The sequence below is a fragment of the Anabrus simplex genome, chromosome 2 (assembly GCF_040414725.1).
Source record: "Anabrus simplex isolate iqAnaSimp1 chromosome 2, ASM4041472v1, whole genome shotgun sequence".
NCBI lineage: Eukaryota > Metazoa > Arthropoda > Insecta > Orthoptera > Tettigoniidae > Anabrus > Anabrus simplex.
This window is the reverse complement of record NC_090266.1, coordinates 1,042,486,212-1,042,511,861: the sequence shown is the minus strand read 5'-3', so window position 1 is coordinate 1,042,511,861 and position 25,650 is coordinate 1,042,486,212. Positions and strand designations below refer to the sequence as shown.

The window sequence follows — 25,650 nt, the reverse complement described above, 5'->3', positions numbered from 1 at the left end:
TTAAGGACCAGTAATGTTCTATAAGTCAACCCTATTTTCTTGATGTATCAAGCTTGCCTCTTGCCCAGATGTTCAATTCCCTGTCTGTTGAGGGATTTTTGCCTGGATCTGTGGACTTGATTTGAGGTCCATTCAGACTCCGTGAGAAAAATTGAGGATCTGCCTGACAATGTGAGAGCATCTGTTTAAAAATCAAAGAATAACAGATTAGAGGACTTGTTGTATTGACTGCACGTCGACGCATAATCTGCATGCCTTCGGGTTGAGAAGTGGTTGCTTGGTAGGCTAAATTCGACATATTTGACCATTTTTGGTCCCTTAGTTGGTCCATATTGACTAGTTTCATATAATGTGCAACGGGTGATTGTTTGGTCCGCCCAGTCAGTATATTATCTATCTGATTTTTTACAATGTTTCACACGTACATGTTTCGAGAGCCCCAATTCCCTTTATCAGCAATTTCTACATCAATATCAACATTCCCCATATCTCAAGATCTAAAATTATTCTGTTTTACATAAAACATCATATTCAGTATAACATTATCTTTAACCCATATACACTGTCCATTTCTTGATAATGTCTGTTGTAATGGAACACATTATAACATAACAGAACACTTTAAAACACTTGTAAAAATTTTAACTGGTTTTTCTTATATTGTACAGCACTTGAAAATACATATTAAAACTTCAGATGGATTTCCTAGAGTCTGCCTAAGTTAAAATGTTTCTTGTTACCATTCGTTTTGTGGTATTCCACTTAAGCATAGGCCCATTAAAAAAAATCAACTATCATACTACCAGCTTTAGAATCTTCATCTTGTTCTTCTTAAAACCCTTTCTAGGATAAATTGATTTATCATTAAATTATATGACGCCTTAGGATTTAATTGTGCAATTGATTCTATCGGGCAAGATGAAGTTGTGCTTTGCTGTTGTTGGGCTGGATTTTAAACATAGCAGATCAAACCTCCAGTCATGTCCTTGAATTTATTCTTATTATAAATTGTTGAAGCGGGGGAAGCTTGCCCGCTCGCCAGCCAAACACTTACTAGTATGTATGATGCGATAACCTAAGGCTACAAGCGGATGGGGGCTTTAACACTTAGCCTTGACCGCCTGAGGGGTGGGGAGTGGTATGGGCTGAGAAGTTAGATTTGATATCTATTTATCCTTTTCTTTCTTTTCTCCTGTACTTCTTGTCAGAACTGTAAACAAATATACGTTGGACAATCGGGAAGAAATATATCAGATATAAAGAACACATTAATGCCAAAAAGTACGGGAGATATTCGGCCATGTGTGAACATGTGCACGAAATAAATCATTCATTTACCAGCATAGAACAAGACATGAAATTAATACTTTCGATAAATAAAGGGAAATATATGGACGTCGTGGTGAAATTAGAAATTATTGCTGTCAAAACTTGTCGTTCCTCATGGTGTGAATGAATCTGACGCTTTTATTTATTGCTGTCGTATGCAGTTGTGTTGCTTAAGTCCTGATTTCCGTAGTGCGCGTGTCCAGAATTGCTTTCTGTGTGAGATGTGAACAGACTGTGCTATTGTTTACTTAAAAGATCGCGTTTCCATAATGTGCGAAGTAGTCTTGTAGGCCTTATTAGTGATATTAAAAGCAAACTGACTGTACTGTGTAGTGTTAATTTAAATTTCTGTTTGTCTTCAGTTTTTGTTACTGTGAACAGCATAGTTCGAATTGTCGACTGCTTCTAAGTTGTGTTTGGGAGCATTCGTTCCTTTTGAAAACAGTATTGGTAATAAAACAAATCCACTTCATTCTGCTGTGACTTAACACATTACAATGTCAAGTGGGAAACCAAAATAGTTCGATTTGGCTACAAAATACGAAATTGTGCAGGCTTGTGAAAAAAGCAGTGTGAGCAAAAGTGAAATAGGCAGACGGTATAATTTAACATCTTCGAATCTATTTACTAATCCTTAAAATTATTATTATTATTATTATTATTATTATTATTATTATTATTATTATTATTATTATTATCAAAGACAATGTTTTAAGAGGTAGCATTTCAAGAGGGAGTAGAAAACTGCGTGGTGTGGAAAACCACTTCTACAGAAAGAAGAAAAGTCAGAAAGATGACAGGAACATATCCAACAGTTGTATCAAGGTAAAGAAGTAGATGATAGTGTTCTGCAACAAGAAGAGGCTGTTGATGCTGATGACACAGGAGACCCAATTTTGAGGTCAGAATTAGACAGAGCTTTGAGAGACCTAAGTAGGAACAAGGCACCAGGAATGGATGACATACTCTCAGAATTACTGACTGCCTTAGGAGAAACCAGCATGGAGAGGTTGTTCCATTTAGTGTGCAAGATGTATGATACAGGAGAAGTGCCATCTGATTTTCGGCAGAAAGCCGGTGCTCACAAGTGTGAAAACTACCGCACCATTAGTTAAGTATCTCACACCTGCAAAATTTTAACACACATTATTTACAGAAGAATGGAAAGACAAGTTGAAACTAAGTGCGAGAAGATCAGTTTGGCTTCAGAAGAAATGTGGGAACACGTGAAGCAATTCTGACTTTACGTCTGATCTTAGAGGACCGAATTAAGAAAGACAAGCCCACGTACATGGTGTTCGTAGATCTAGAAAAGGCATTCGATAATGTTGATTGGACGAAGCTGTTTGAGATTCTGAAGGTGATCGGCATCAGATACAGAGAAAGGAGAATTGTCTACAATCTATACAAAAATCAGTCTGCAGTGATAAGAATCGAGGACTTTGAGAAAGAGGCAGCAATCCAGAAAGGAGTGAGGCAAGGCTGAAGTTTGTCCCCTCTCCTTTTCATTGTTTACATAGAACAGGCAATAAAGGAAATCAGAGGAATTTGGAAATGGTATCAAAGTTGAAAGAGACGAAATCAAAACCCTGAGATTTGCCGATGATATTGTTGTTTTATATGACTCTGCAAAAGATCTGGATAGTCTTGGGGAACGAATACAAGATGAAAATAAATCAGTGAAAAACAGAGGTAATGGAGTGCAGTCGAACAAATAAAATCAGGTGATGCAGGAATAGGAAATGAAGTCTTAAAGGAAGTAGATGAATATTGTTACTTGGGTAGTAAAATAACTAATAATGGCAGAAGTAAGGAGGACATAAAATGCAGACTAGCACGAGCAAGGAAGGCCTTTCTTAAGGAAAGAAATTTGTTCACCTTGAATATTGATATATAGGAATTAGAAATATGTTTTTGAAGACTTTTGTCTGGAGCATGGCATTGTTGGGAAGTGATACATGTACGATAACTAGCTCAGAAAGAAAGAGAATAGAAGCTTTTGAAATGTGGTGTTACCGAAGAATGCTGAAGGTAAAATGGGTAGATAGAATCACGAATGAAGAAATCCAGAATCGAATTGACGAGAGGAGGTAGATTTGGCTAAATGTGACGAGAAGAGATAGAACGATAGGGCACATCTGAAGACACCCAGGTCTTATACAGTTGGTTTTTGAGGAAAGTGTAGGTGGTAAGAATGGTAGGGGTAGACCAAGGTACGAATATGACAAGCAGATTAGAGCAGATATAGGATGTAGTAGTTATGTAGAAATGAAAAGGTTAGCACAGGATAGGGTGGCATGGAGGGCTGTATCAAAACAGTATATAGACTGACGACTCAAACAGACTAAAAAGTCTTAGATGACTGGCTTCCAATTCTCTGTGAAATTCTTAAAAGGTACGAGTCCAAAGATGTCTACAATGCTGATGAATTTGCACTTTTCTTTATTACCCCAAAGGACTTTTGCGGTGAAGGACGACCCATGCAAAGGTGAAAAACGCAGCAAAAAAATTTTTTCTTTTGTGGTGCAACATGGACGATAGTGATAAACTGAAACCGTTTATTATCGGCAAGTCAGCCAAACTGCTAGCATTTAAAGGTGTGCATAACATTCTATGCACGTATGAAGCGAACACGAAAGCATGGATGACATCGGCACTTTATAAGCAGTGGTTTCAAGCATTTAATTCGAGAATGGGATTGAAGAACAGAAAAAGTTGTTATAGACCATTGCCCTGCTCATCCAAATGTTGGGCTACAGAATATTGAATTGGTATTCCTACCACCAAATTGTACCAGTGTGCTACAACCACCTGATGAGGGCATATTTTACCTCCTTAACACCGCTTTCGTAGCATACTGGTCAACTAGTTGATGCGTGGGTTTGAGGTAAAAAGAGTACTGAAATGGAATGTACTAGAAGCTATCCAAGGTATCGCAGTGCCGTGGGAAATCATATCTCCCGCTGCAATTTCTGAATGTTTCAGACACGCTGGTTTTTGACGAAATGAAACAGAAAGTTAAATTGAGAAGGAACTTCATCTTGAAGTGCCAGATAGCTGAAATAGTGTCTTTTCTCAGCTGGAAGTCACCTGTCAATTTGAAGATTATGTAAAATCTGATGAGGGTGTGCCTGTGTGCGGGGATCTGAATGAAAGTGAAATTCTTGTACTCGTTAAGTCTACTAACTCGCATGATGTATCAGACAAGAGTGAGGAGGACAGGGACCTCACAGATGTACCAACACAGTCTTGCTGTCATGAGTGCTTTAGATGCTCTAAAAACATTTTATGCAGTAAATGACACGACTAGACGATTTGGTGGCTATCCAGCGAGTGGAGAATTTTGTGATAGAGAACACCATCGCCGGCACAAGACTGTAGCAAGCGACTTTGGACTTGGACTCATTCCTGAAGCCTCTGTAAGGTAACTACCAAGTACTGCATTCAAATTTAGTGTTGTGAATGAGAACTTTAAATTCAAATGTAATATAACCTAGAATAGTTTTAACTGTCATTCTGCATGGCGAAACATTTTTAATCACTGCTCTTTTTGCCAATTTTGGTAACTGGTCCCTTGTTTGAATTATGCTGGTGTGTTTTATTCTGTATTATAAAAAGTTGTGTGTTGAAAATCAATTTCATGTCGGTGAGAGACTTTGTCAGAATTGACCATTGCCATTCTAGTATTAACAGCGTGTGTTTACTTACCAGGCATGCTGGGATTGCTAGGATTGTGAACAACAAAAATGGTTTCATGACTGTGGGATGTTGCGTGTGTATTAACTGCTAAATTATGAAGCACATCTCTGCCTGCACATCTCTGCCTTTATTCAGGAAGCTCCGTAAAGTACACAATAAATGAATAAAACGAAAGTGTATGAGAAGATAGAAGAGAAATTTCTCAAGGAAGTGGACAGCTTTTATATTTATTACTGTACAATAACCTATAAGTAAACACCATCTGCAGTGTTTTATTTATGACGATCTTTGCTTATTATTATTATTATTATTATTATTATTATTATTATTATTATTAGCGAATTCTCCCAGTATTGGAAGACTTTTAGCAAATAACACGATCAATGTTATTATTGAATTCCTAATATGTTTTCGTGGAATAAAATACGAATTTCCATTGCATTGCTATCATTTTTTTATTCAAATCATGTGCGTAAATTTAATATAACATAACCTCTGCAAATGATGTTAAGGCAGTGAATACATTACAAAAATTATGTAGAAGAATATCGCAATCTTTTTTCTATGTAAATTATGCCTTACCGTGGGTTTCTCTTCCTTTTTAGAATATATCGCACTGCTAGTCCAAAAACCACAACTGCTGGTTGACTTTCCTCAACATTAAAACAAAATTCTATCAAACCTTGCCAAATCTTTTCAAAACTTCAGACCTTCAGCAGTGTTGAACAGTCTTCGACAAGATTTGAAATTTTTCTTGTGAAGTATTTAAGTGAAAGAAAGCTGTGATGGTGTAAATCGGCATTTTTAGTCATATGTTTCTGAAGACTAGATTTAAATTGAACACTATCGATCATCCATATCGATTTCTCACTACGTCCACTACCCACACTAGCGAGCTGTCTTGCAATGCCGATTATTAATCGCCGTTGAGTGGTGAAAAGAAATAGTCAAGTTTGAAACGAGAGAGAACATGCCTTCATAATTCTTCTTCATAAGTGCGTAAATAACGTGACAGGTAGCTTCCGTTAGCTCTGTCAGAATGAAGGCTGAAATAACCAACTGATTTCAGTAACAACTATGCAATTGGCCTTAGTACCACTAACTACTTTTACTGCTTTTCGGAGATGCCAAGGTGCCGAAATTTAGTCCCACAGGAGTTCTTTTACGTACCAGTAAGTCTACAGACACGAGGCTGACGTATTTCAGAACCTTCAAATACCACTGGACTGGACCTACCAAGTTGGGGTCAGGAGGCCAATGCCTCAACCGTCTGAGCCACTCATCCCAGCAGTTGATTTTAGTACTAGGTACAGTAAATCAATAAAAATGTGATGAATCTCAAGATACGACAGTATGCATCACTGATTTCAGAGGTTAGTTTATTGCCACATCGGGTTATTTACAGCGAATTTTTTTTTTTTTTTGCCAGGACGTACAGTGTGTTTCCATGATACATGCATGGTTAAGTATTTGTTTTTTTTTGCGTATCTTTTCTGAAATTTAGGGAAAATCGGGTATAACAACAATCTGCTATAACGACTTCTACTGTATTTGAAAACTTATGCTATAGGAGAAACCTCTTGAACTTCTAAGATATTGTATGTACAGAAGTACTCTCTACAGAACCAACCATTGAAATCATTTTTAGTCGCATGAATTGAAATAGCTAAACAGAAACACAAATCTTACACATCTGCATTGTTGTTTCCTGTTGCAATGCTGTATTTAGTGTACCTAAAGTTGTCCTCGTGACTGCAACCACGGCTATTTTTCCCATGTTGATAGTACAATAAGAGCACCTATCTCTTTCAGGTGGCTTATTAATCCTATTCAAGATCTTATGGAATTGTAGTCTCCATTTTACTTTCATTTCATTGTGCAGAACATTTATCATACAAAAAGCTACATTGATAAGAAAAAACATGGGTTTTATATATTCCAAGTTTATAAAAGATCCGCATTTTAAGAAAAGAGCAAGATGTTACATTAGAGATTTTTTAAATGTAGTCAATAGAAATCATTCAGCAGATGATCAAGGTGGGCATTAAACATCACAAGGCCTTAAGTACCGGTACCAGAACAAGTTGATTCTCCTTGAAGATCAAAATAAAATCCAATACCAAACAAATTATATTGATTGAATCTGTATGTTGTATAAGGAAATGTCTAATAGTCGATGGTGTTGGTGGTGATGATAATGATGACCCCCTTGTGCTTCCTCTTCTAATTTCTGTAAACAGCCTCCATTATATTGCTGTCTACTAAAATACCCTGTCTGTTGTATAAATGTATCGGTAATTTATTCTTTTTTTATAATTTCCCAGTTTTTCAGAATCTCTATTGTATGATGGTTGTTTTAGGTTGGTGTGATGCTAAAACAGTTTTTGCCACAGCTGCAGACAACATTTCTGAAGGCTCTTATAGACTCAAATCGGCAAGTCCGTATTAAAGCTGCTAATGCCCTTAGTCACTTAATTGTAATACATACAAGAGCTGATCCCCTTTTCACAGAACTTCATGCTGGCGTTCGCACTGCAGATGATCCTGCCATAAGGTATGCTCGCTTATAATTAAATTATAGTTACCTTCCTAAAGCAGAATTGCATATTTTTAAATGTATTCTTCATATCATCCATGTTATCCACTTGTTATACAGAATTTTTGCCCTTGTGTAGTCCTTTCAGGGATGGATTAAAATACTGTAGAGAACACTGGTAATAGGATTTTTTATTTTAATCATAAGATTTTCAAATATACATTCCATGGACTTGCTTTCTATAACATTTAAAAATTTAAGAGACATAGTTATAAAGCTGGAAGCAACAAAAGATACTTTGCAAAGCCACTTCTGCGCGCATTCTCTGGGGGGATGGGTGTCAACATAGAGGTTTGGTGCAGAGGGTCTCGTTCTATCAGGCCAGCGTACATTGCATACTGTGAAGACTCGGTGACATAAAGTTTCGTTGCCACTTCTCTATTCGCTTTCATGCCCTTGTTTTGTTGGGTTTATATACATATTCTTTCTTTAGTTGTAATCCTATAACCTCTTCTTGCATAGCGTATTCTTCATTTGTAAATTTTCTTATGTATATAGTGTCGTGTAGCATGTTATTCTAGTGATCCTTCTTGCGTAGCATATACTTTATTGGTAAATGTTTTTTATATATTTAATGTTCTGTAGCATGTTATTCTACTGAGTGTCATTTGAGTTTATTTGTGGCTGCTACTTCGAATTCTGTTATCAAATCCGGATGGCCATTAAGAGGCAGTCGGAGCTGGAACGGCTGGCCACCAGCTCAGTAGTTGTTGTAACATGGGTCAAAAGTTTGTAAGAGTTTCTATACGGAAACGGAACAAGGTAAAATTATTTTGTTTTTATAGCGCACGGTAGTCTGTGATAACACTTTTCATTAGTGTAAAAGCATATTAAAAAGAAATGCAAATATAGTTATAAAATGGTAGTTAAAATAACGAATCTCCATATGAAATGGAGCTCTAAACCGCGGTTTTCCTAAACTTGTTTTAAGTCAAGATGGTGTTCAAATTAGAAGCAAACTATACCGTAGGGAAGTTTATTTTTTTCTCTAAGGGGCTACTTTATCATACTTCAAAATTAGGGATTCTTTATACAGTAAAACCTCGTTAATTCGAAGTCGTTGTGACTCAAAAATCGGACTTTGAATTACGTGATTTCGAATTAACCGCCAGTTTTCAATTCAGAAGTACCAACCATCGCCGCGTTACAAAATATTCTAAGGCTCGTTACTGCATGCAGTTAATCTTGATTCACAGTTTATACCTTTCAAATGCCACAAAGAAAAGAACTATTTCCAAAATGTATCCAAGAAGGTGCATTTACAATGTTCAAATAATGCACTTCGATAAATTACTGACAAACATAACCTCACGCAGCGAAAGAAAAAAAAAAAAGCACGATTCAAAGGCGAGGAGAAATCTATGCTGGCTCTCATGTGCAAGTGTTTTATTAATTGGATTACTATACTGTATGCATTTTAGATCCCTAGTATTTACAAAGAAAGTACCCGATGCCCATAAAATCGAACTTTCTTATGACTCTATCCTTGTACGATTTCCCGCCATGGCACTTCTCTCGTACTTCAGAAATGTAATCATCTCGATTCACAGTTTAAACCTTTCAAATGCCATGGAAAAAACTATTTCCGAAATGTATCCAACAAGGTGCATTTACAATGTTCAAATAATGCACTTCGATAAATTACTGACAAACATAACCTCACGCAGCGAAAGAAAAAAAAATAGCACAATTCAAAGACGAGGATAAATAATGCCGGTTCCCCTGTGCAAATGCATTATTTTTTGGATTTCTGTACTGTTTGCATTTTCAGATGCTTTGTACTGGTATGGAAAGTGCCAGACGCCCTTATCGAACTTTCCAATGATGAGGGGATAAAGTATCTCGCTTCCATGTGCATTACAATGCACTACGACCCCCATCCTTCACCATTGTACGATTTCCCGGCTGGCAATTTCTCCTTTAAAACCATAAGACCGTTTGGGCTCGCATTAAAATAAAGCAATGCAGTTTCACAGGTAATGCCAATATTGTTCGGTGCCTACGAATCTATTATATAAGCCACGTTTCTTTTTTCACCTGTCGGCATCGCCATTGTTCGCGGATTCTGTTTTTCCGCGTGATATTACGGCGTTCCTTAAAAGGTTGTTTACAAAAGAATTCCGATTTCATTCAACTTAGCAACCATGAAGTGCACTGTAGACCCACCAAAGTGAGTGTAAGTGCGGAAAGCTACCCCTCCACGTTCCGGAACGCGCGTTCTATTATGACGCGGAGCGGATAAATTTCGAGTTGAAATTACTCTGCAACATATTATTGTTTTAAAATGTAAAGGTAGTTTCGAATTAAAAGTCTGAATTTCGGTAATGGGGCCGACATTGTACTTCGAATTATCCGTATTTCGAATTAAAAAATTGAAATAACATGCAAAACTGCATCTCATGTTTCCGGGAACGAGAGCTTCTTCGAATTAGGCGGGATTTTGAATTAACCGATTTCGAATTATCGAGGTTCTACTGTATATTTAATCGTGAGTTTAATAAAGCTCTGCTTATTGACTTAAGAGTGTCGGCCGAATTCTAGTGCTGGTAGTTCAGCCAGTTTCCGTCAGATGCCGCAGCGTCACAAAGCCTTGTCCTTGAAGAGGGATGATGACAGATTAGCTCTTACCCATGTAGGTATGTGGTGAGTGGGATCTTCAGCTGCTATCAGTTGCTTCCTCACCCTTGCGTCATAACAAGCGGCAGTGGACATGCTGACAATACTTCATTACTCGCTAGTTGTGGTATGACCTTTCAATAGCACGTTATATTTTTTACCGAGTGCAGTGGAATGGCAAAATGCTTCATTTGTAATAAGACATTAAACTTTATTAAAAATTTTAACACTGGGCGAGTTGGCCGTAGTGGGTTCGAATCCCACTGTCGGCAGCCCTGAAGATGGTTTTACGTGGTTTCCCAGTTTCATACCAGGCAAATGCTGTGGCTGTACGTTAATTAAGGCCGTGGCCGCTTCTTTCCAACTCCTAGGCCTTTCCTATCCCATCATTGCCATAAGACCTATCTGTGTCGGTACGACGTAAAACCACTAGCAAAAAAATATTAACATTCATCAACATTATTCTTTAAAACATGCCGAAGAATATGACATATGTTGGTGAAGAACATGAAATTGCAAATGAACTTAAAACAGCTGCCTTATCTGAGGTAGATGTTACCTGATTTTAATGAATTGTCTTTGTTATATTAGTGACGCAGTGATGCTTACTATTCAAAATAAGACAATTAACTTATTTTTATTGGTAATTGTAGGTCGGAGGTGAATCGTCAGTTCGAATAAGCTACAATATATCTTACTAAAAGAATGTCTAAATGGCGTAACGTTACAGAGAGAGATGCAGTAATGGTTGAGAATCCGCATACTGAATAGTAGTTGCTACTACTGTTGCTGTATTCTCTCTGTGTGTACACATTTACAAAACTATTTTAAGGTTTAGTAGAATAAGAATAAATTGCTATAAATATATGTTGTTCCTCTTTCAGTTGTAGTCTATTACAATATGGGCAGTGGCGGTTCTAGATACTTAAAAACAGAGCTCAATAGCTGCAGTCGCTTAAGTGCGGCCAGTATTCGGGAGATAGTAGGTTCGAACCCCACTGTCGGCAGCCCTGAAGATGGTTTTCCGTGGTTTCCTATTTTCACACCAGGTAAATGCCGGGGCTGTACCTTAATTAAGGCCACGGCCGCTTCCTTCCCACTCCTAGCCCTTCCCTGTCCCATCATCGCCATAAGACCTATCTGTGTCAGTGCGATGTAAAGCAACTAGAAAAAAAAAAATTAAATGGGGGGGGGGGCTGTTTGGAATTGAAAGTCTTGGTAACGGAATTCAAAAGAAAAGTAACCTTGTTTATGAAAATACAATGGGCAACCATTAACATGTTTATTTCAAATACGTTATATCTGTAAATTATCAATTTCTTTATTAATCAAGGAATTTTAAAATAATTAATTCACTAAAACTGAGCCCCCCCGCCATGGCCACAATTGCCTGTGGATATGGGTTTAAATCTACATTTGCTACTAGTGTGCACGGAAACTCACCGCTGCACTGCTTCCCTTGCTCTCGATACGAGGCTTGCAGCGGACCTCCCCTTTTTCTGCATTACAACCCTCCTTGAGGCTCCGTGCATGTGTCACTGTTTGTAATACCCATTACAGCTGGGACACATAGAACGCAACCGTTTCGGGAACACAACCGTTGTTGAATGAAACAATTACAAGAATATAACCGTTTTTCAGTTGCAGTGCGGTGGTGGTGGTGGTGATTGTTCTTTTTTTTTTTTTTTGCTAGGGGCTTTACGTCGCGATTATTGTTTTAATAGGAAGTACAACTAGGCAACCATCCGCTATATAACTCTAATCAGAGACAAAAAATGGAAGGGATCCGACACTTCGAAAAATGAAGGTATCGGCCTAGGAAAGACAAGGGCCACGAAGTGCGTGAGAATGAAAGACTCCATAGGCCTCCTTACGTAATACCGTCGGGGTCGGAAAAGAACAAGAGTTGACCAAATGTGGTCGGATAGGATAGATGAGAGAAAAGAATTTCGTCTACTGCAGCTGGTTATTCAAGGGAAGATACAAGGCAAAAGAAGACCAGGAAGAAGGCGCATTCCTTGGATTGATAATTTGAAAACTTGGTTCAGCTGTTCCACTACTGAGCAACATCCAAACCAAGAATCTCTGTAATGGTAGCCGATCTTCTGAAAGGAGATGAACCGAGCTTGATAGCTGCAGAAGCTTAAGTGCGGCCAGTATCCAGTATTCGGGAGATAGTAGGTTCAAACCCCACTGTCGCCACCCATGGTATCCCCTGCCTGTCATAAGAGGTGACTAATAGTGGGCCCAGGGGCTCTGTACTTTAGAGCGTGGGCTGGCGACCACGGGGCCCTTAGCTGAGTCCTGGCATTGCTTCCACTTACTTGTGCCAGGCTCCTCACGTTCATCTATCCTATCTGACCTCCATTGGTCTACTCTTGTTCTCTTCTGACCCCGACGCTATTAGGTTTGCAAGGGCTAGGGAGTCTTTCATTTTCATGCCCTTTGTGGCCCTTGTCTTCCTTTGACCGATATCTTCATTTTTCGAAGTGTCGGATCCCTTCAATTTTTTCTCTCTGATTAGTGTTAAGAGGATGGTTGCCTAGTTGTACTTCCTCTTAAAACAATAATCACCACCACCCCACTGTCGGCAGCCCTGAAAATGGTTTTCCGTGGTTTACCATTTTACACCAGGCAAATGCTGGGGCTGTACCTTAATTGAATCTATTATTTCAGAAACCAGTCAAGCGCCAAATCTGTCATTTTTGGGAAAATGAAAAAAACTGTCTAGCATCAGACAAAATGTTATGGTAGGGGTTTTAATATTTTAGCTTGAAAGTATTATATCTCTTAATAATTTCTATCTAAGGAAAAATATTTTGTGCTTATTAACTTTGCTATAAAAAACCAGAAAAATTTCCACTTAACTGGTTTCTGAAATAAACGAGTGTTGCAAACAAATTTTTATGGGATAATTCTTGAATTTTGAAGGGATTTTGTCATAAGCCTTTTTTTTTTTTACTCAGGGTTGTTGGAAAACCCCATATTTGTTTAAAAAAACATATTTTAATAGGTTTAGACTGTATTGCTGATACAAAAGGATGAAATCAACAATGCCTGCTCATCATGACAAGAGGTAATCAGTCCTCATAAACATTCTCTGTAGTAGGCCATTGTAAAATGCTGTCATAAAAGTGTTCATATTCCATCAGGTAAGATTTTAAGGCATTTAATTTACGTATCGTCTTGATATTGATGGGCACCTAAAACAAACAGTAACAAAGAATAATGTAGGGCTCCTTGTCTGAGTAAGAAATATAACCACCTCCTTTTACCCTTGCATTCCGAATAATATTATGCGTGTGAGTTTGTTTGTCTACCACTCCTCGTTTCTTTTTAGATACAGGTTCGTCTTCTGAATTATTATAATTATTATTTTTTTTTTGCCAGTGGCTTTACGTCGCACCGACACAGATAGGTCTTATGGCGAAGACGGGATAGGAAAACCCTAGGAGTTGGAAGGAAGCGTCTGTGGCCTTAATTAAGTTACAGCCCCAGCATTTGCCTCGTGTGAAAATGGGAAACCCGGAAAACCATCTTCAGGGCTGCCAACAGTGGGATTCGAACCAGATTGTGAATTTTCAGACATATCACTAAGAATATAAAAAACACTGCACTAAACAAAAGAAACACTTTTTGAATCGGTTGTTCACAAAACTAGGAACATGCGATTCCAGAAACACAACAATGATAACAAAAAACAGATGAACAGCTGGTTATTCTGGATTCAGAACAGCAGCGCCAACTGGAAAGGTACCAGCAGTTTACCGCAGAAACCAACCAAGCGGTGTCACTTAACTGGTTTCTGAACTAAATACGAAATTCAACGTAATGCCTGACCGTTATAGGATGTTTCTTGACAGGTTTCAGCACCAAAATGTGCGTATACCCTCTTAGTAACATTCTGCCATTAACTCATTTTTCCAGTTTTTGGCACTTAACTGCTTTCTGAAATAATCGATTCAATTAAGGTCACGGCCGCTTCCTTCCCACCCCTAGCCCTTTCCTGTCTCATCATCGCCATAAGACCTATCTGTGTCGGTGTGACGTAAAGCAACTGGCAAAAAAATAATAATAATAATAATAATAATAAAAAAAAAAATAAAGAGACGACACTTGATGAAGAAGGATATATCAAAGTGAGGAGCCCGGCACAAGTAAGTGGAAATAAAGCTAGGACTCAGCTAAAGGCTCCGTGGTCGCCAACCCAGACTCCCAAGTTCAGAGCCCATAAGGCCCGCTTTAGTCGCCTCTTACGACAGGCAGGGGATACTGTGGGTGTTTTTTTACTACCCCCACCTACGGAGGGAATTTGCAGTGCCCCTCAGCTGTTGCGTTCTTTACCAGCACCGTTCCCGAGTTTCATAACGGGTAGGTATACAAAACCGTCATTTACAATCCTTGTATTTCTTGGAAATGGGGTTTTCCAACGTAATTAGAATAACTCACAGGTCAGATAGGTCATTCCGGTGAGCAGCATTGCTATTGGCTAAAGCGCCTGACGTCACCGAGAGCGAGAATGAAGTGGTATTTTTTTGAGCTTAGTAGGTACTCTAATTACACTCCACTCAAGTCATAAAATACAGAACTAATGGATATTTAGATGCTGTAACATTTATTATTTAAAACTTATACGAAAACATCCGACTTCAAATCCGTCTTTGTAAAGACAAAGAGACTCTCACAACGGTTCGAAGGTTGGAACGCCGGCCTTCTGCCCCTTGGCAGGTTCGATCCTGGCTCAGTGCGGTGGTATTGGAAGGTCGACACGTTAAAGAACTCTTGCGGGACAACATTCCGGCACCTCTGCGTCTCCGAAAACAAGTTATTTGATCGAATTCAAATTTTAACACAATATGCAATGGGATGTTTTATACATTGTTTATATATTTCAGAACTGTTTGTTTCCAAGGGGAAAAAAAACTGTTATAAATTTGTAAGCCTTTTTTTTTTTTTTTTTTTTTACTCAGGGTTGTTGGAAAATTCAATTCTTGGTCACGTTACAATCTTTATCGTATGTCCAAAGTATCACTGTGTGACTAAAAAATGCGTAAATGAATTAACATGTGTTATATCAGTTCGTATTTTCATTGGATAGAATTATATTATGTATCAATGACTGGCCGGTACAGGGAAAGACGTGAGGCGGGGACTAGGTTGATGCACTACTTCATTTCAACATCGGAAATGGTGTCCAGCGTGCTGGCCTTTGGTCACAGGGGTCCCAGGTTCGATTCCCATCAGGGACGGGAATTTTAACCGTAATTGGTCAATTTCTCTGGCATGGGGGCTGGGTGTATGTGTCGTCTCCATCATTTAATCCTCATCACGACGCGTAAGTCCTCGCCTACGGGCGTCAAATCAAAAGACCTGCATCTGGCGAGGCAAACTTGTCTTCGGACACTCCCGGCACTAAAAGCCATACGCCATTTCGTTTATATTTGTCGGAAACAGTACCTTATTTTGACTGCTTTGCTCAGCACTAACCCATGCTCAATAATTTCCTGGAATGTTTCGCATTCCGTACAAATGTCAACACCATCAGCTCCATGCAAGTACTGTATCACAACTTCCTGGTGACAATGTGATGCTGGAGGGTGAGAGGGAAATCGCTCGCTCGGCCTTGGCCTTTCTTACTGACATCTATGCACCCGCGATGTAACTATCAGTGGAGTTAGCTGTCGACATCGAGACTAGTGGCGATATCTTGAAATAAAATGTGGTTCTAGAACTGACTCCGGGCGCCTCTTAAGTGGGTGAGCAGGAGAAATAGTCTAACGTAGGTGCTCACTTACAAGAACAGAAAACCATATGAAGGGTGCAGGGAAATAAAGGGCTAAGTCCATTTTTTATTTTATTTTTTAATGTGAATGAGATGTTTATTCCCGGTCCTAAACAATACATCAGGTGGATTTGGAAAGGAGGAGCTAGGTCCACAAATACAGCAAAAACAAGAAACGGTGCACTGGGAAAGAAGGGGTCATGTCCGCTAAGTCAGGGAATAAACGGGCTCTTAAACAGTAGTTTTGAACCTTTAAGTTACCAGCCCGGTCATATTATTTCCCTCCATTGTACTGTTTGGAGGTTAGTTAATGTGTAAGATTTTGTTCTAGGAGTGCTCTGTGAATGATTCAGCAAGAAAGTGTTCATTAATGCTTCAATATGTGTGACATAAGCAAACTATCAGATTCTGCAATTAATGAGGATGATCAGCACCAGGTAACTAAGAAAAGGAGACGTCGTGGAAGAATGTCAAGAGGTCAGGGCCAAACTTAACCTACGTAGTCGTGTAATGGGGCAGAACTGCAATTGTAAGATGAAATGTTTTGATGTGGTTGGTGAGGAAAACAGGAAAACCATTTTAAGGAATTTTAATCTCATGCTAAGTAGGGACATCCAAGATTCATACCTATGCGGACTCATTTCTGTTTTACCAGTCGCTCGTCGACGGCCTAGAAACTTGGAGGGTCAAGCAAATACTGCCAAACAAGCCACGTACAAGTACAGAGAGAGGGGATGTGCCGGTGTAACGAATGATTACGATGTATACCGTAAAGCTTTCCTTGCAATTCATGGCATTGGTAAAAAGAGGGTCGAGCGGCTGGTAAGAGGTCTTAAAATCACCTGTGTAAGTCCATAGAACATGAGAGGAAAGCATTCCAATCGGCTGTGGAAGATTCCGGAAGAAAGTTTAGATGCTGTTTGTAAACATATAAAGCCATTTCCCTCAAGAAACAGTCACTATGGTATACGAGACACCAAAAAAGCACTTAGCTGAAGATCTCGATATTAAGAGAATGTATGGTATGTTTAAAACTAAGTATCCTACGATCCAGCTTTCGTATGAAATTTACCGTTCAGTATTCAACAATGAATTCAATATCAGTTTTGGATACCCACGAACGGACACTTGTTCTACCTGCGATGAATACAAAGCAAAGGTCGCCGCTTTAGAAAAAGAAAAAGCAAACTGTGGGAACTTTGCTAGAGCTGCCCAAATTTCTGATGAAATAAGACAGAAAACGGAAAGCGCGGATAAGTTGTAAACGTTCAAGCGTAAAAGAAGCAATTTGTATTGATTATGGTAGAAATCTGCCTATCCCTAACATACCAACTAATGATGCTTATTACAAGAGACAGCTGTCTCTATATGTATTCAACATTCATAGACTATCCTGTGATGAAAGTCAGTTTTATCTCTATACAGAAGTTGAAGGAAAGAAAGGCAGTGATGACGTTTGTTCGTTATTGCATGATTACTTTTATAATGATCTGCCCATGAAAATTAGAGATATTCAAATATTCTGTGACTTTTGCGCAGGACAAAATAAGAATCACACGGTCTTTCAATTTCTTTACTATCTTGTTCATTTTGAGAAGAGATTTGATTCAATCAAAGTAACATTCCCTATTCAAGGATACAGTTACATGGAGTGTGACAGAAACATGGGCCTAGTTAACAAAAAAGCACGTATATAAATTACTTTAAATAAAACTGAAAAATTGTCAAATAATGGATTGGGCACCATTTTTACCACATACCCTCTGTATGAATAGCCCCATTCTTTCCCCTTCTGTAGTGTAGTTAGGAGTGCAAAATTTATTTTTCCGAACATAGAATGTTGTTTTCACACGAGATATAAGTTAAAACTGTTTAAAAATTATATAGCTAGTAGGGAATAGCTATAACTGATATTCACTTTAGAAAATACAGTTGGTAAGCAGAGTTAAACTGTTTAAATGCCATTTACCCAAAATTTTAAAAATGTGACATAGCTCTTTCTTTCCCTGCACCCTTCATATGTAAGCTGAATTATACTGTTGTGGCTTCAACAAGTGAAGCAACAGGGCTTCACAGTCACTGGTGAAGCGTATAATAGCGGAATAGAAGAGTTCTATGGCCAGATGTCTATTCATGTTAATGCTTCACACTTTGTTTCTTCACATTTACTTATGATCTTTTGATTTTGTTGCTTTTCCATCAGAAATGAAAGATTAACCTCAATTGAAATCCCTAGTGCAGCTACTTACAGTATGTGTTTATGGCAGCTTGACAAACAGCCATGCACATGCTTATCCGTGATTCCATATTGTCGGTGAAGATAGAGGAGAGCGTAAGTGAGCTGTGCGAACCAAACCAGACAAAGGTTCCTTTGTTGGTTGCAGCTTTATAGCAATTATTTCTCTGTGAAATCAAAAGGAATCTTCCAGAGGCTAAAATATTTTTAATACTCCAGTAAGGAAATGGAGTTTTAGAATGTACTGTACTCTTTAACTATGTCATGTTTGATGTTGTGTCAAAAGTTTTCTCTAGTAATGTAAGTGTATTGCTCATTGTTGCAGAGATACAATGCTGCAGGCTTTGCGTGGTGTAATTACTCCAGCCGGAGACAAAATGACTGAGCAACTACGCAAGGCTGTGCATTCAACGTTAATTGGTCTCCTGATTCTTCCTGATGATGTAGGTAGAGCTGCAGCAGCCGGATGTTTGGGTGCTTTGTGTCGTTACCTCAATCCGGAGCAGTTGCATGTCACTCTCAGTGACCACCTCCTCTGTAAGTTGCATTATTGTGTATTTATTACTACAATGGAACCTCGATTCTCTATTTTTGGAGGGAGACCCTGAAAAGAAACGTACAGTACGGGTAAATGGAAAATCTGGGAACGGATTAAAAACAATTAAAAATTTGGCTAAACTCCACAATAATGAAATGTGTATACTGTAACTCTAATCTTATGAAACTTCCTACATAAATTACACAATATATAATGATCTTAAATGTTAAAAAATATGACAAAGTTCCACCTATTCAGTACTGTGGAAGGCTGTGCATTCAACGTTTAGTATAGAATAAGGGGAACTTTTTTTTTTTTTTTTTTTTACAATTAAGTTCATTGATGTTAAATGTCAATACAGAACCCAAAATGCTGCTAAATAACACCAAGCCAAGTAACAATCGATCACAAGTAGCTTTTTAGTTCTCCAGTCTAATTAAAATAAAGCATAACAGTCAAGGATGAAAAAATTTCGGGAAGAGAAGAAAAGACAAACCAGTAAACCAGTTGTTTCTCGTGGTCTAAAGTCGCATAAATTATCATTCGGCCTCCTCGAATTTAAAGGTTAAGTTGTACTTCTGAATATGGTTTTGAATGCAAGTATCCATTCCCAAAAGTTCTCGAATGCATTATATTCAGTTCTGTATGTCGCTAATCACAAAATTAATTGAAAAAAATAATGAAAACACAAGTTTTGGTTTATTCGTGACTGTGTGCTTGGATGCAAAGTGCACTGAGACACTCGCTGCACAAGCCAGTACACTATAGGTGGGAAATTGTACAAACTTTTTAAATGTTAGACTACACACATAAAACAACTGTATGTTTTACAAGGACATATTATCGTAAAAATTTAAACATAAAAATCCTCGTCTTAAGTTCAGGCCAATACAGTAATATCCCAAGATCTCCCATGACTTTATGTATGCACGGTGCAACATCCGTTCAGGTAACAAAAATACAATCGTATATTATGCCTGATGGTGCCAGAAGAAAACTGTAGCAACTGTGAATGGTTCACCTTAGGTAACACATCACAATGAGTAAAAGTGCAGCAAAACTACATTGTGTAAAGTCTTTGTCCCACTTACTCAGGAGGGAGCCATGACAAACCACAGCAATAACAGTATTTCAAGTCGTGAGAAATCTTCTAAGCATATTGCAAACTCTCAAGACAAGAATCCTGTCTAAAAAGCCAGTAAGTAGTGCCCTAAGAGAAGTGCCAAAAGTCCTGCTTGGTGATAGTCATATAAAGTCTAACCCTGGACAAAAGTAGTTAATTTTTTAAATACAAGTTTACAATTCCGATATAAATATCCGTTATTGGAAATTATAAATTTTCCAGCTAACTTATTCATGGTTGCCAGCGTTTTGCTCCAGTGTGCCAATTTGGGCTCATCAGTTGGTAACTAGCTTTCCTATCAAGACGCATGGCTAGTGCATATAGTGGAGGCCACTGCGTAGGCTACTTCGAGCCACAGGCAATGCCTATGCATTATGAGACACTTGGTCTCTCTAACAAAAATTGATGCCTGCCAGGCCATCAGATGATTCCCATAGGCAATCTGAAATTTGTCCTGCATGAGTAAATTCATAATTCCAATTCATTCTGTGCATCTTGGTAGGTGTGCTTGTTACCAACTAACGAGTCCAAATTGGCACATTGGGGCAAAACGCTGGAAAATTTATAATTTCCTATTATTAGGATTATAATTATTGCTGTTATTATTATTATTATTATTATTATTATTATTATTATTATTATTATTATTATTAGCAGCGTATGGCAGGGAAATTATATACATAATATACAATATATACACAATAACAAAAAAAAAAACATGATTCACTTCAAGCATTAGTGTTTATCTGAATGTTGAACTTTTGAATCCACTGTAGTGCTTCCGCTTTTGGTGATAGGAAGTCTTCCAATCTACCTGGATAAGCCCATAGTCGACACTCCCATACAGTGCGGGGAATGGTCTGACGAGGGCTCCCCGAGTTCCACTTGTAGAGAGAATCCCTGCAATTTCCATGACCTGCCCTCATCTTGTTCAGTCTCGATCAAGTTGTACGCTGCAGTTGAGATCTGTTAGCAATTTTTTTCCCTCGGAAGATGTTATGCACGGTGAAGTCAGTAGAGTTATTCCAGCGGTCTTTCCACTCCTCCAAAGCATTGAAGTTGGTGCACATATTCAGAGCAGCTTACAAAGGGGTGGATGTTGTGATTTCAGTCTTTGGAAAGCTTTTCTTTTCACCTAAACAGACCTGGAATTTCCAGTCGTTATGCATGTTGTTGATAAGCTGTGCAATTGTTCTGCAGGGTATAGCTCTGAGTAATTTATAAATCAATCCTTTCTTCCATACAGTATCAAAAGCAGCAGTGAGATCCACAAAGGCAGCAGATGTATTGAGCTTTTGCTGGAATCCAGCCTCAATATAAGATGTTAATGTTGATCGCAGCAGTTTCAGTTAAGTCTGAAGCCTGCCTGATCCACAGGAATGAGTTCTAAAATGGTTCACCCAATTCTGTTGTAGATAAGCCTTTCAAAGAGTTTGTGGCAACAGCTAAGGAGGGCTATTGGTCTGTACCTTTCAGATCTATTTGCAAGTTTTTCAGGCTTCAATATGGAAATAATTTCAGCTTTCTTGAAGTCGGGTGGGATTTGTCCAGTCTGGAGAATATCTGTGTAGAACTGTGTCATCCATTTCTTTGTATTGTCTCCCATATTTATGAGGAATTCTGGATGAATTCCATCGAATCCAGGAACCTTACCAGGTCTTAGTTCTTTAGAGGGCCTCTTCAATGTCAAGGGCTGTAAAGGGACGTGAATAGCTAGTTATGCGAGGTGCTGATGATTTAAGCTTCGTATGCTTATCAGCTGGAGCTCTGTAAGTTAGAATATGGGAAGCTATTTGGTCAGGTGTCACCTGAGGGTGACTCTTCACTACTGGTGCACCTTCTCCTAGCTTTCCAAGAAGGCCCCAGGCCTTTCTGCTACAATGAGTAAAATCTAAGCTTTTGAATGTTTCAACCTGTTTTTGTCTTCGGCAATCATCCATGCTAGCCAAACGTTTGTCAGCCATTTCTGCATCCCTGTTTTTTTTTCGAAATTCTTAAATAATTCCTCATTCTCAGTATTCCATCCAGGAACATATTCTTTCCAATAGCCCCTGGGCATACATTTCTTAGCAGTAGATATAACTGTGCCAACAAGACGTTGATAACTTTGGTGATTTGGAGGATTCTGACAAATGCATTTATCTAGCTCTACAGAGAATGTAGACCAGTTGGCTTTCCAGAAATTCCATCTGGGACGTGGCATTGACAAATATTTCAGGTTCCCTATTGGAATCTGTATCAAATACAACTTGTCCTCTCTACAGATAGAGCTGTTTCCTTCCAACTGTTGCGGCCACTCTGTTTTATGACTTCCGAGGCATCTCTAAACAATACCAGGTGAATGTGATGCGAAGATGATGCTTTGAGAAAGTTCGCTCCTGATCATTTTTGCGGTACTTGCTTTAATCACCACAGTGAGGGATGTTAATGCGATGATCCAGAGTCATGACATTGCCGTCCTTTTGTTCTCATTATTTGGGCACCGGTAAATATAGTAAGTCTTGTACCACATAAATTATCATTAGACCTACTAGACTTCAACAAGTATGTTATGTTGTACTTAACCCTTTCGCTTCATATGATGAGCTGTGGTCGCACGGAGTGTTTTGGCGCATGAATCAAATGACGAGCTCAGCTCGCAATAACGCAGTGCCTTGCTTATCTTTGTATATTAGATTCCCTTTGCAATATAATTGCTAACAATACACACTGTAGGGAACTAGAGTCATGTACTGTTGGCAAACAATGCTGTCTGTACTTGTGTGTGACACTAGGATTGTTGAATGACAATTTATTTTCATCGATATTCAGTATTCATTATGCAGTAGAAGCGGTTTTGCAGTATTGTCAACGAGGGATTGAAAGCTCTTGTAGACACTGTTATAGATGGCGATTATGGCAATAATGTTGTTTTTGAAAATGAATCGGAGTTTGAGGATAGTGATAGCAACAGTGGAAGTTACTGAAGTGAGCAGAATATTGAAGAAAATGAGAGTGAATGTGCTGTGCCAGGTTCTTCCAAACTCCTGCGGCTGGTGATGCAAAAGAACTGTAGTGATCGGAAATTGGAGAGGAAAAAAAAAAAAAATCCATATATTTTGTGCATACAGCGGTGTTTCAGAAATACTTACAAAAAATGTATAGTCCGCGCACCGTCTGAAATTGCAATATTTTTAGAGTACGTGGATCCACTCTTTTTTAAATTACAGTAAAACCTTGGATTATCCGTTCTTATGCCCGGGAAGGGGTGAACGGTTAATAAAAAAAACCTGGATTAATCCATACTACTAATTTTAATGGATTTTAAAGTACATAAAATACATACTGTATAACCTTAAAATGCAGTGCATTAAGCCCTCTTTAAAACCAAGATGTAGTCAAAGCTACAACAATACATACTAAACATTCACCTAAATTACCAGCAGACCATAAATAATTAATTTACCTGGTGTCATTTAAGCTGCTTTAAAAAATCTGTTACTTTTGCACTCTCCTACAATTTACTTTCTTCTGAGCTTTCTAATAACAAGAATGTCTGAAAAATCTGTATCGTCCTCTTGCTCTAAGAATTCCATTAACGTTTCAGCAGACCCCAGTGCTGTCTGAAATGGTATACGATTGTTTGTGACGCACTCTTCTTCCCCATCCCCCTCGCTTTCGCTCGTCACTTAGCAGCTGACTGCCGAGTTCTCGTTCGCGCTTTTATTTACTATTTCGTCATCAGTTAAAATATGATGCCCAGGCAATATATCGTAAGTATGAAGCCACACTTCAATGTTACTTTCATCCACTTCTCCAAAATGAATGTTATTTTCAGTAGTCTTCCGGATATCTTTGATCATCAATCCGTCATTTTAATCTTCATCAGTGAACCCACGAAAATCGTCGGCGAGCTCTTAGACATCAACCTAAAATTTTACCCGTGATCGAGTGATGTTCTGAGCGGTTACTACACTAGTGTCCAAAAGTTAAGCATAATCACTAAACAAGGCCATACCGCCTGATAGGAATGTCAGATGGATTGCTGAACAAACGGAAACTGACTCACACACCATATATCACACAACTTGTCCAAAAAAAACAGTGTCAGAAAGGTACTGATATCTAAGGTACACCTTTGACAACAACTAACAACTTGGCAATGTCTTCCACAACAAAATAAGCTGTTAATGGGGTGTATGATTACAACTAATAGCCACACATGCTTCGCAGCAACGTGGCAGGCTCTCTATCAGATGGTCCAAGAGCTATTGTGGCAGTCGATCCCATTCTTCCGAAAGGGCAATGCAAAGTTCTTGGAGGGTCCTTGGTGGAGGCTGACGGGATGCAGTTCGCCTCCCCAATATTTCCCAGGCATGTTCTATAGGATTCAGGTCCGCAGACCTCGCTGGCCAGTCCATGCGATGAATGTCTTCCCCAGCCAGAAATTCACCCCCCAGAGCAGCGCAGTGTGTTCGGGCATTATCATCCATTAAGAGGAAGTCTGGACCAACGGCACCTCTGGAGAATCGAACATCTGTTCTCAGTACCTCATCCCTGTATCTCCGAGCGTTAAGTGTTTCTCGGACCACCCATGAAGATGTGCAGGTCCGTACGGCCATTCAACATGATTCAAGGTTATAAATGTCCGACTCGTTGGCTGAATGGTCAGCGTACTGACCTTCGGTTCAGAGGGTCCCGGGTTCGATTCCCAGCTGGGTCACGGATTTTAACCTTCATTGGTTGATTCCATTGGCCCGGGGGCTGGGTGTTTGTGCTGTCCCCAACATCCCTGCAACTCACACAACACTATCCTCCACCACAATAACACGGTTACCTACACATGGCAGATGCTGCCCACCCTCATCACGGGGCTGCCTTAAGGTAATCGCCCACTACACCGCGCAGCACAGCTGAGAAGAAATTTCCGTGGTCTGCTTCTTGTGAAATGAAATGGCTTAACGCCCACTGCAGGGAGCCGCGCTGCGCGGAACAAGCTTGTGGAATTTCCGCGCCAGAAGCCTCCAGGTTTGTGGAACGGAACTTTTTCCTTTCGGCGCGCTTGTGTGGGCGAGGGTAGAAGGAAGGAATAACAGAAAGAATCTGGTTTCGTGCCGTTTCAGTAGTCCTCGAGAGTGCTCGACTAGTGCCAGCACGCTCGTACCTTCTCGCGATTAGTGGTATTGTGCACTGTACGCCTTTCTCGGTGAAAGGTGGTATTTTCTTGCTGTACACACTGCTTTTTTTTTTTTTTTTTGCTTTACGTCGCACCGACACAGATAGGTCTTATGGCGACGATGTGACAGGAAAGGGCTAGGAGTGGGAAGGAAGCGGCCGTGGCCTTAATTAAGGTACAGCCCCAGCATTTGCCTGGTGTGAAAATGGGGAAACAACGGAATACCATTTTCAGGGCTGCTTGAATTAGGATTACGTATAATTTGCAAAGAGTTTTCCACCTACTCAATACTGTACAGTAATTGCAATGTCTATAAATACATAACAATATGTTATCAAGGTACTAGTTTCGACCCTATGTGGGTCATCATCAGCCTAACTAAGATACACTTATGGATTTGCCGAAGTCCTAAGACAAAATTACACTGTGGAAATAAAATTTAAAAGAATGAATTCTGAATGTGATGTGATGATGTACATATAACATGGTGGAGTGATGAAATGTTATAGATAAAATAATAAAATAATACTGATCGATGACAATTCCCTCATTGCACTTTGCCGGTCAGGTCGTTCA

General features: G+C 39.1%; 1 protein-coding gene across 1 annotated transcript in view; it reads left to right on the top strand.

Moving 5' to 3' along the window:
• LOC136864677 (stalled ribosome sensor GCN1) overlaps window positions 1-25,650 on the top strand; it is a 599,881-nt gene that overhangs the window by 497,771 nt on the left and 76,460 nt on the right. Inside the window, exons 36-37 of the mRNA XM_067141987.2 lie at window positions 7,389-7,582; window positions 18,584-18,795. Of these exons, the coding sequence (XP_066998088.2) occupies window positions 7,389-7,582; window positions 18,584-18,795 (406 nt within the window). The remainder of the gene's footprint in view (window positions 1-7,388; window positions 7,583-18,583; window positions 18,796-25,650) is intronic.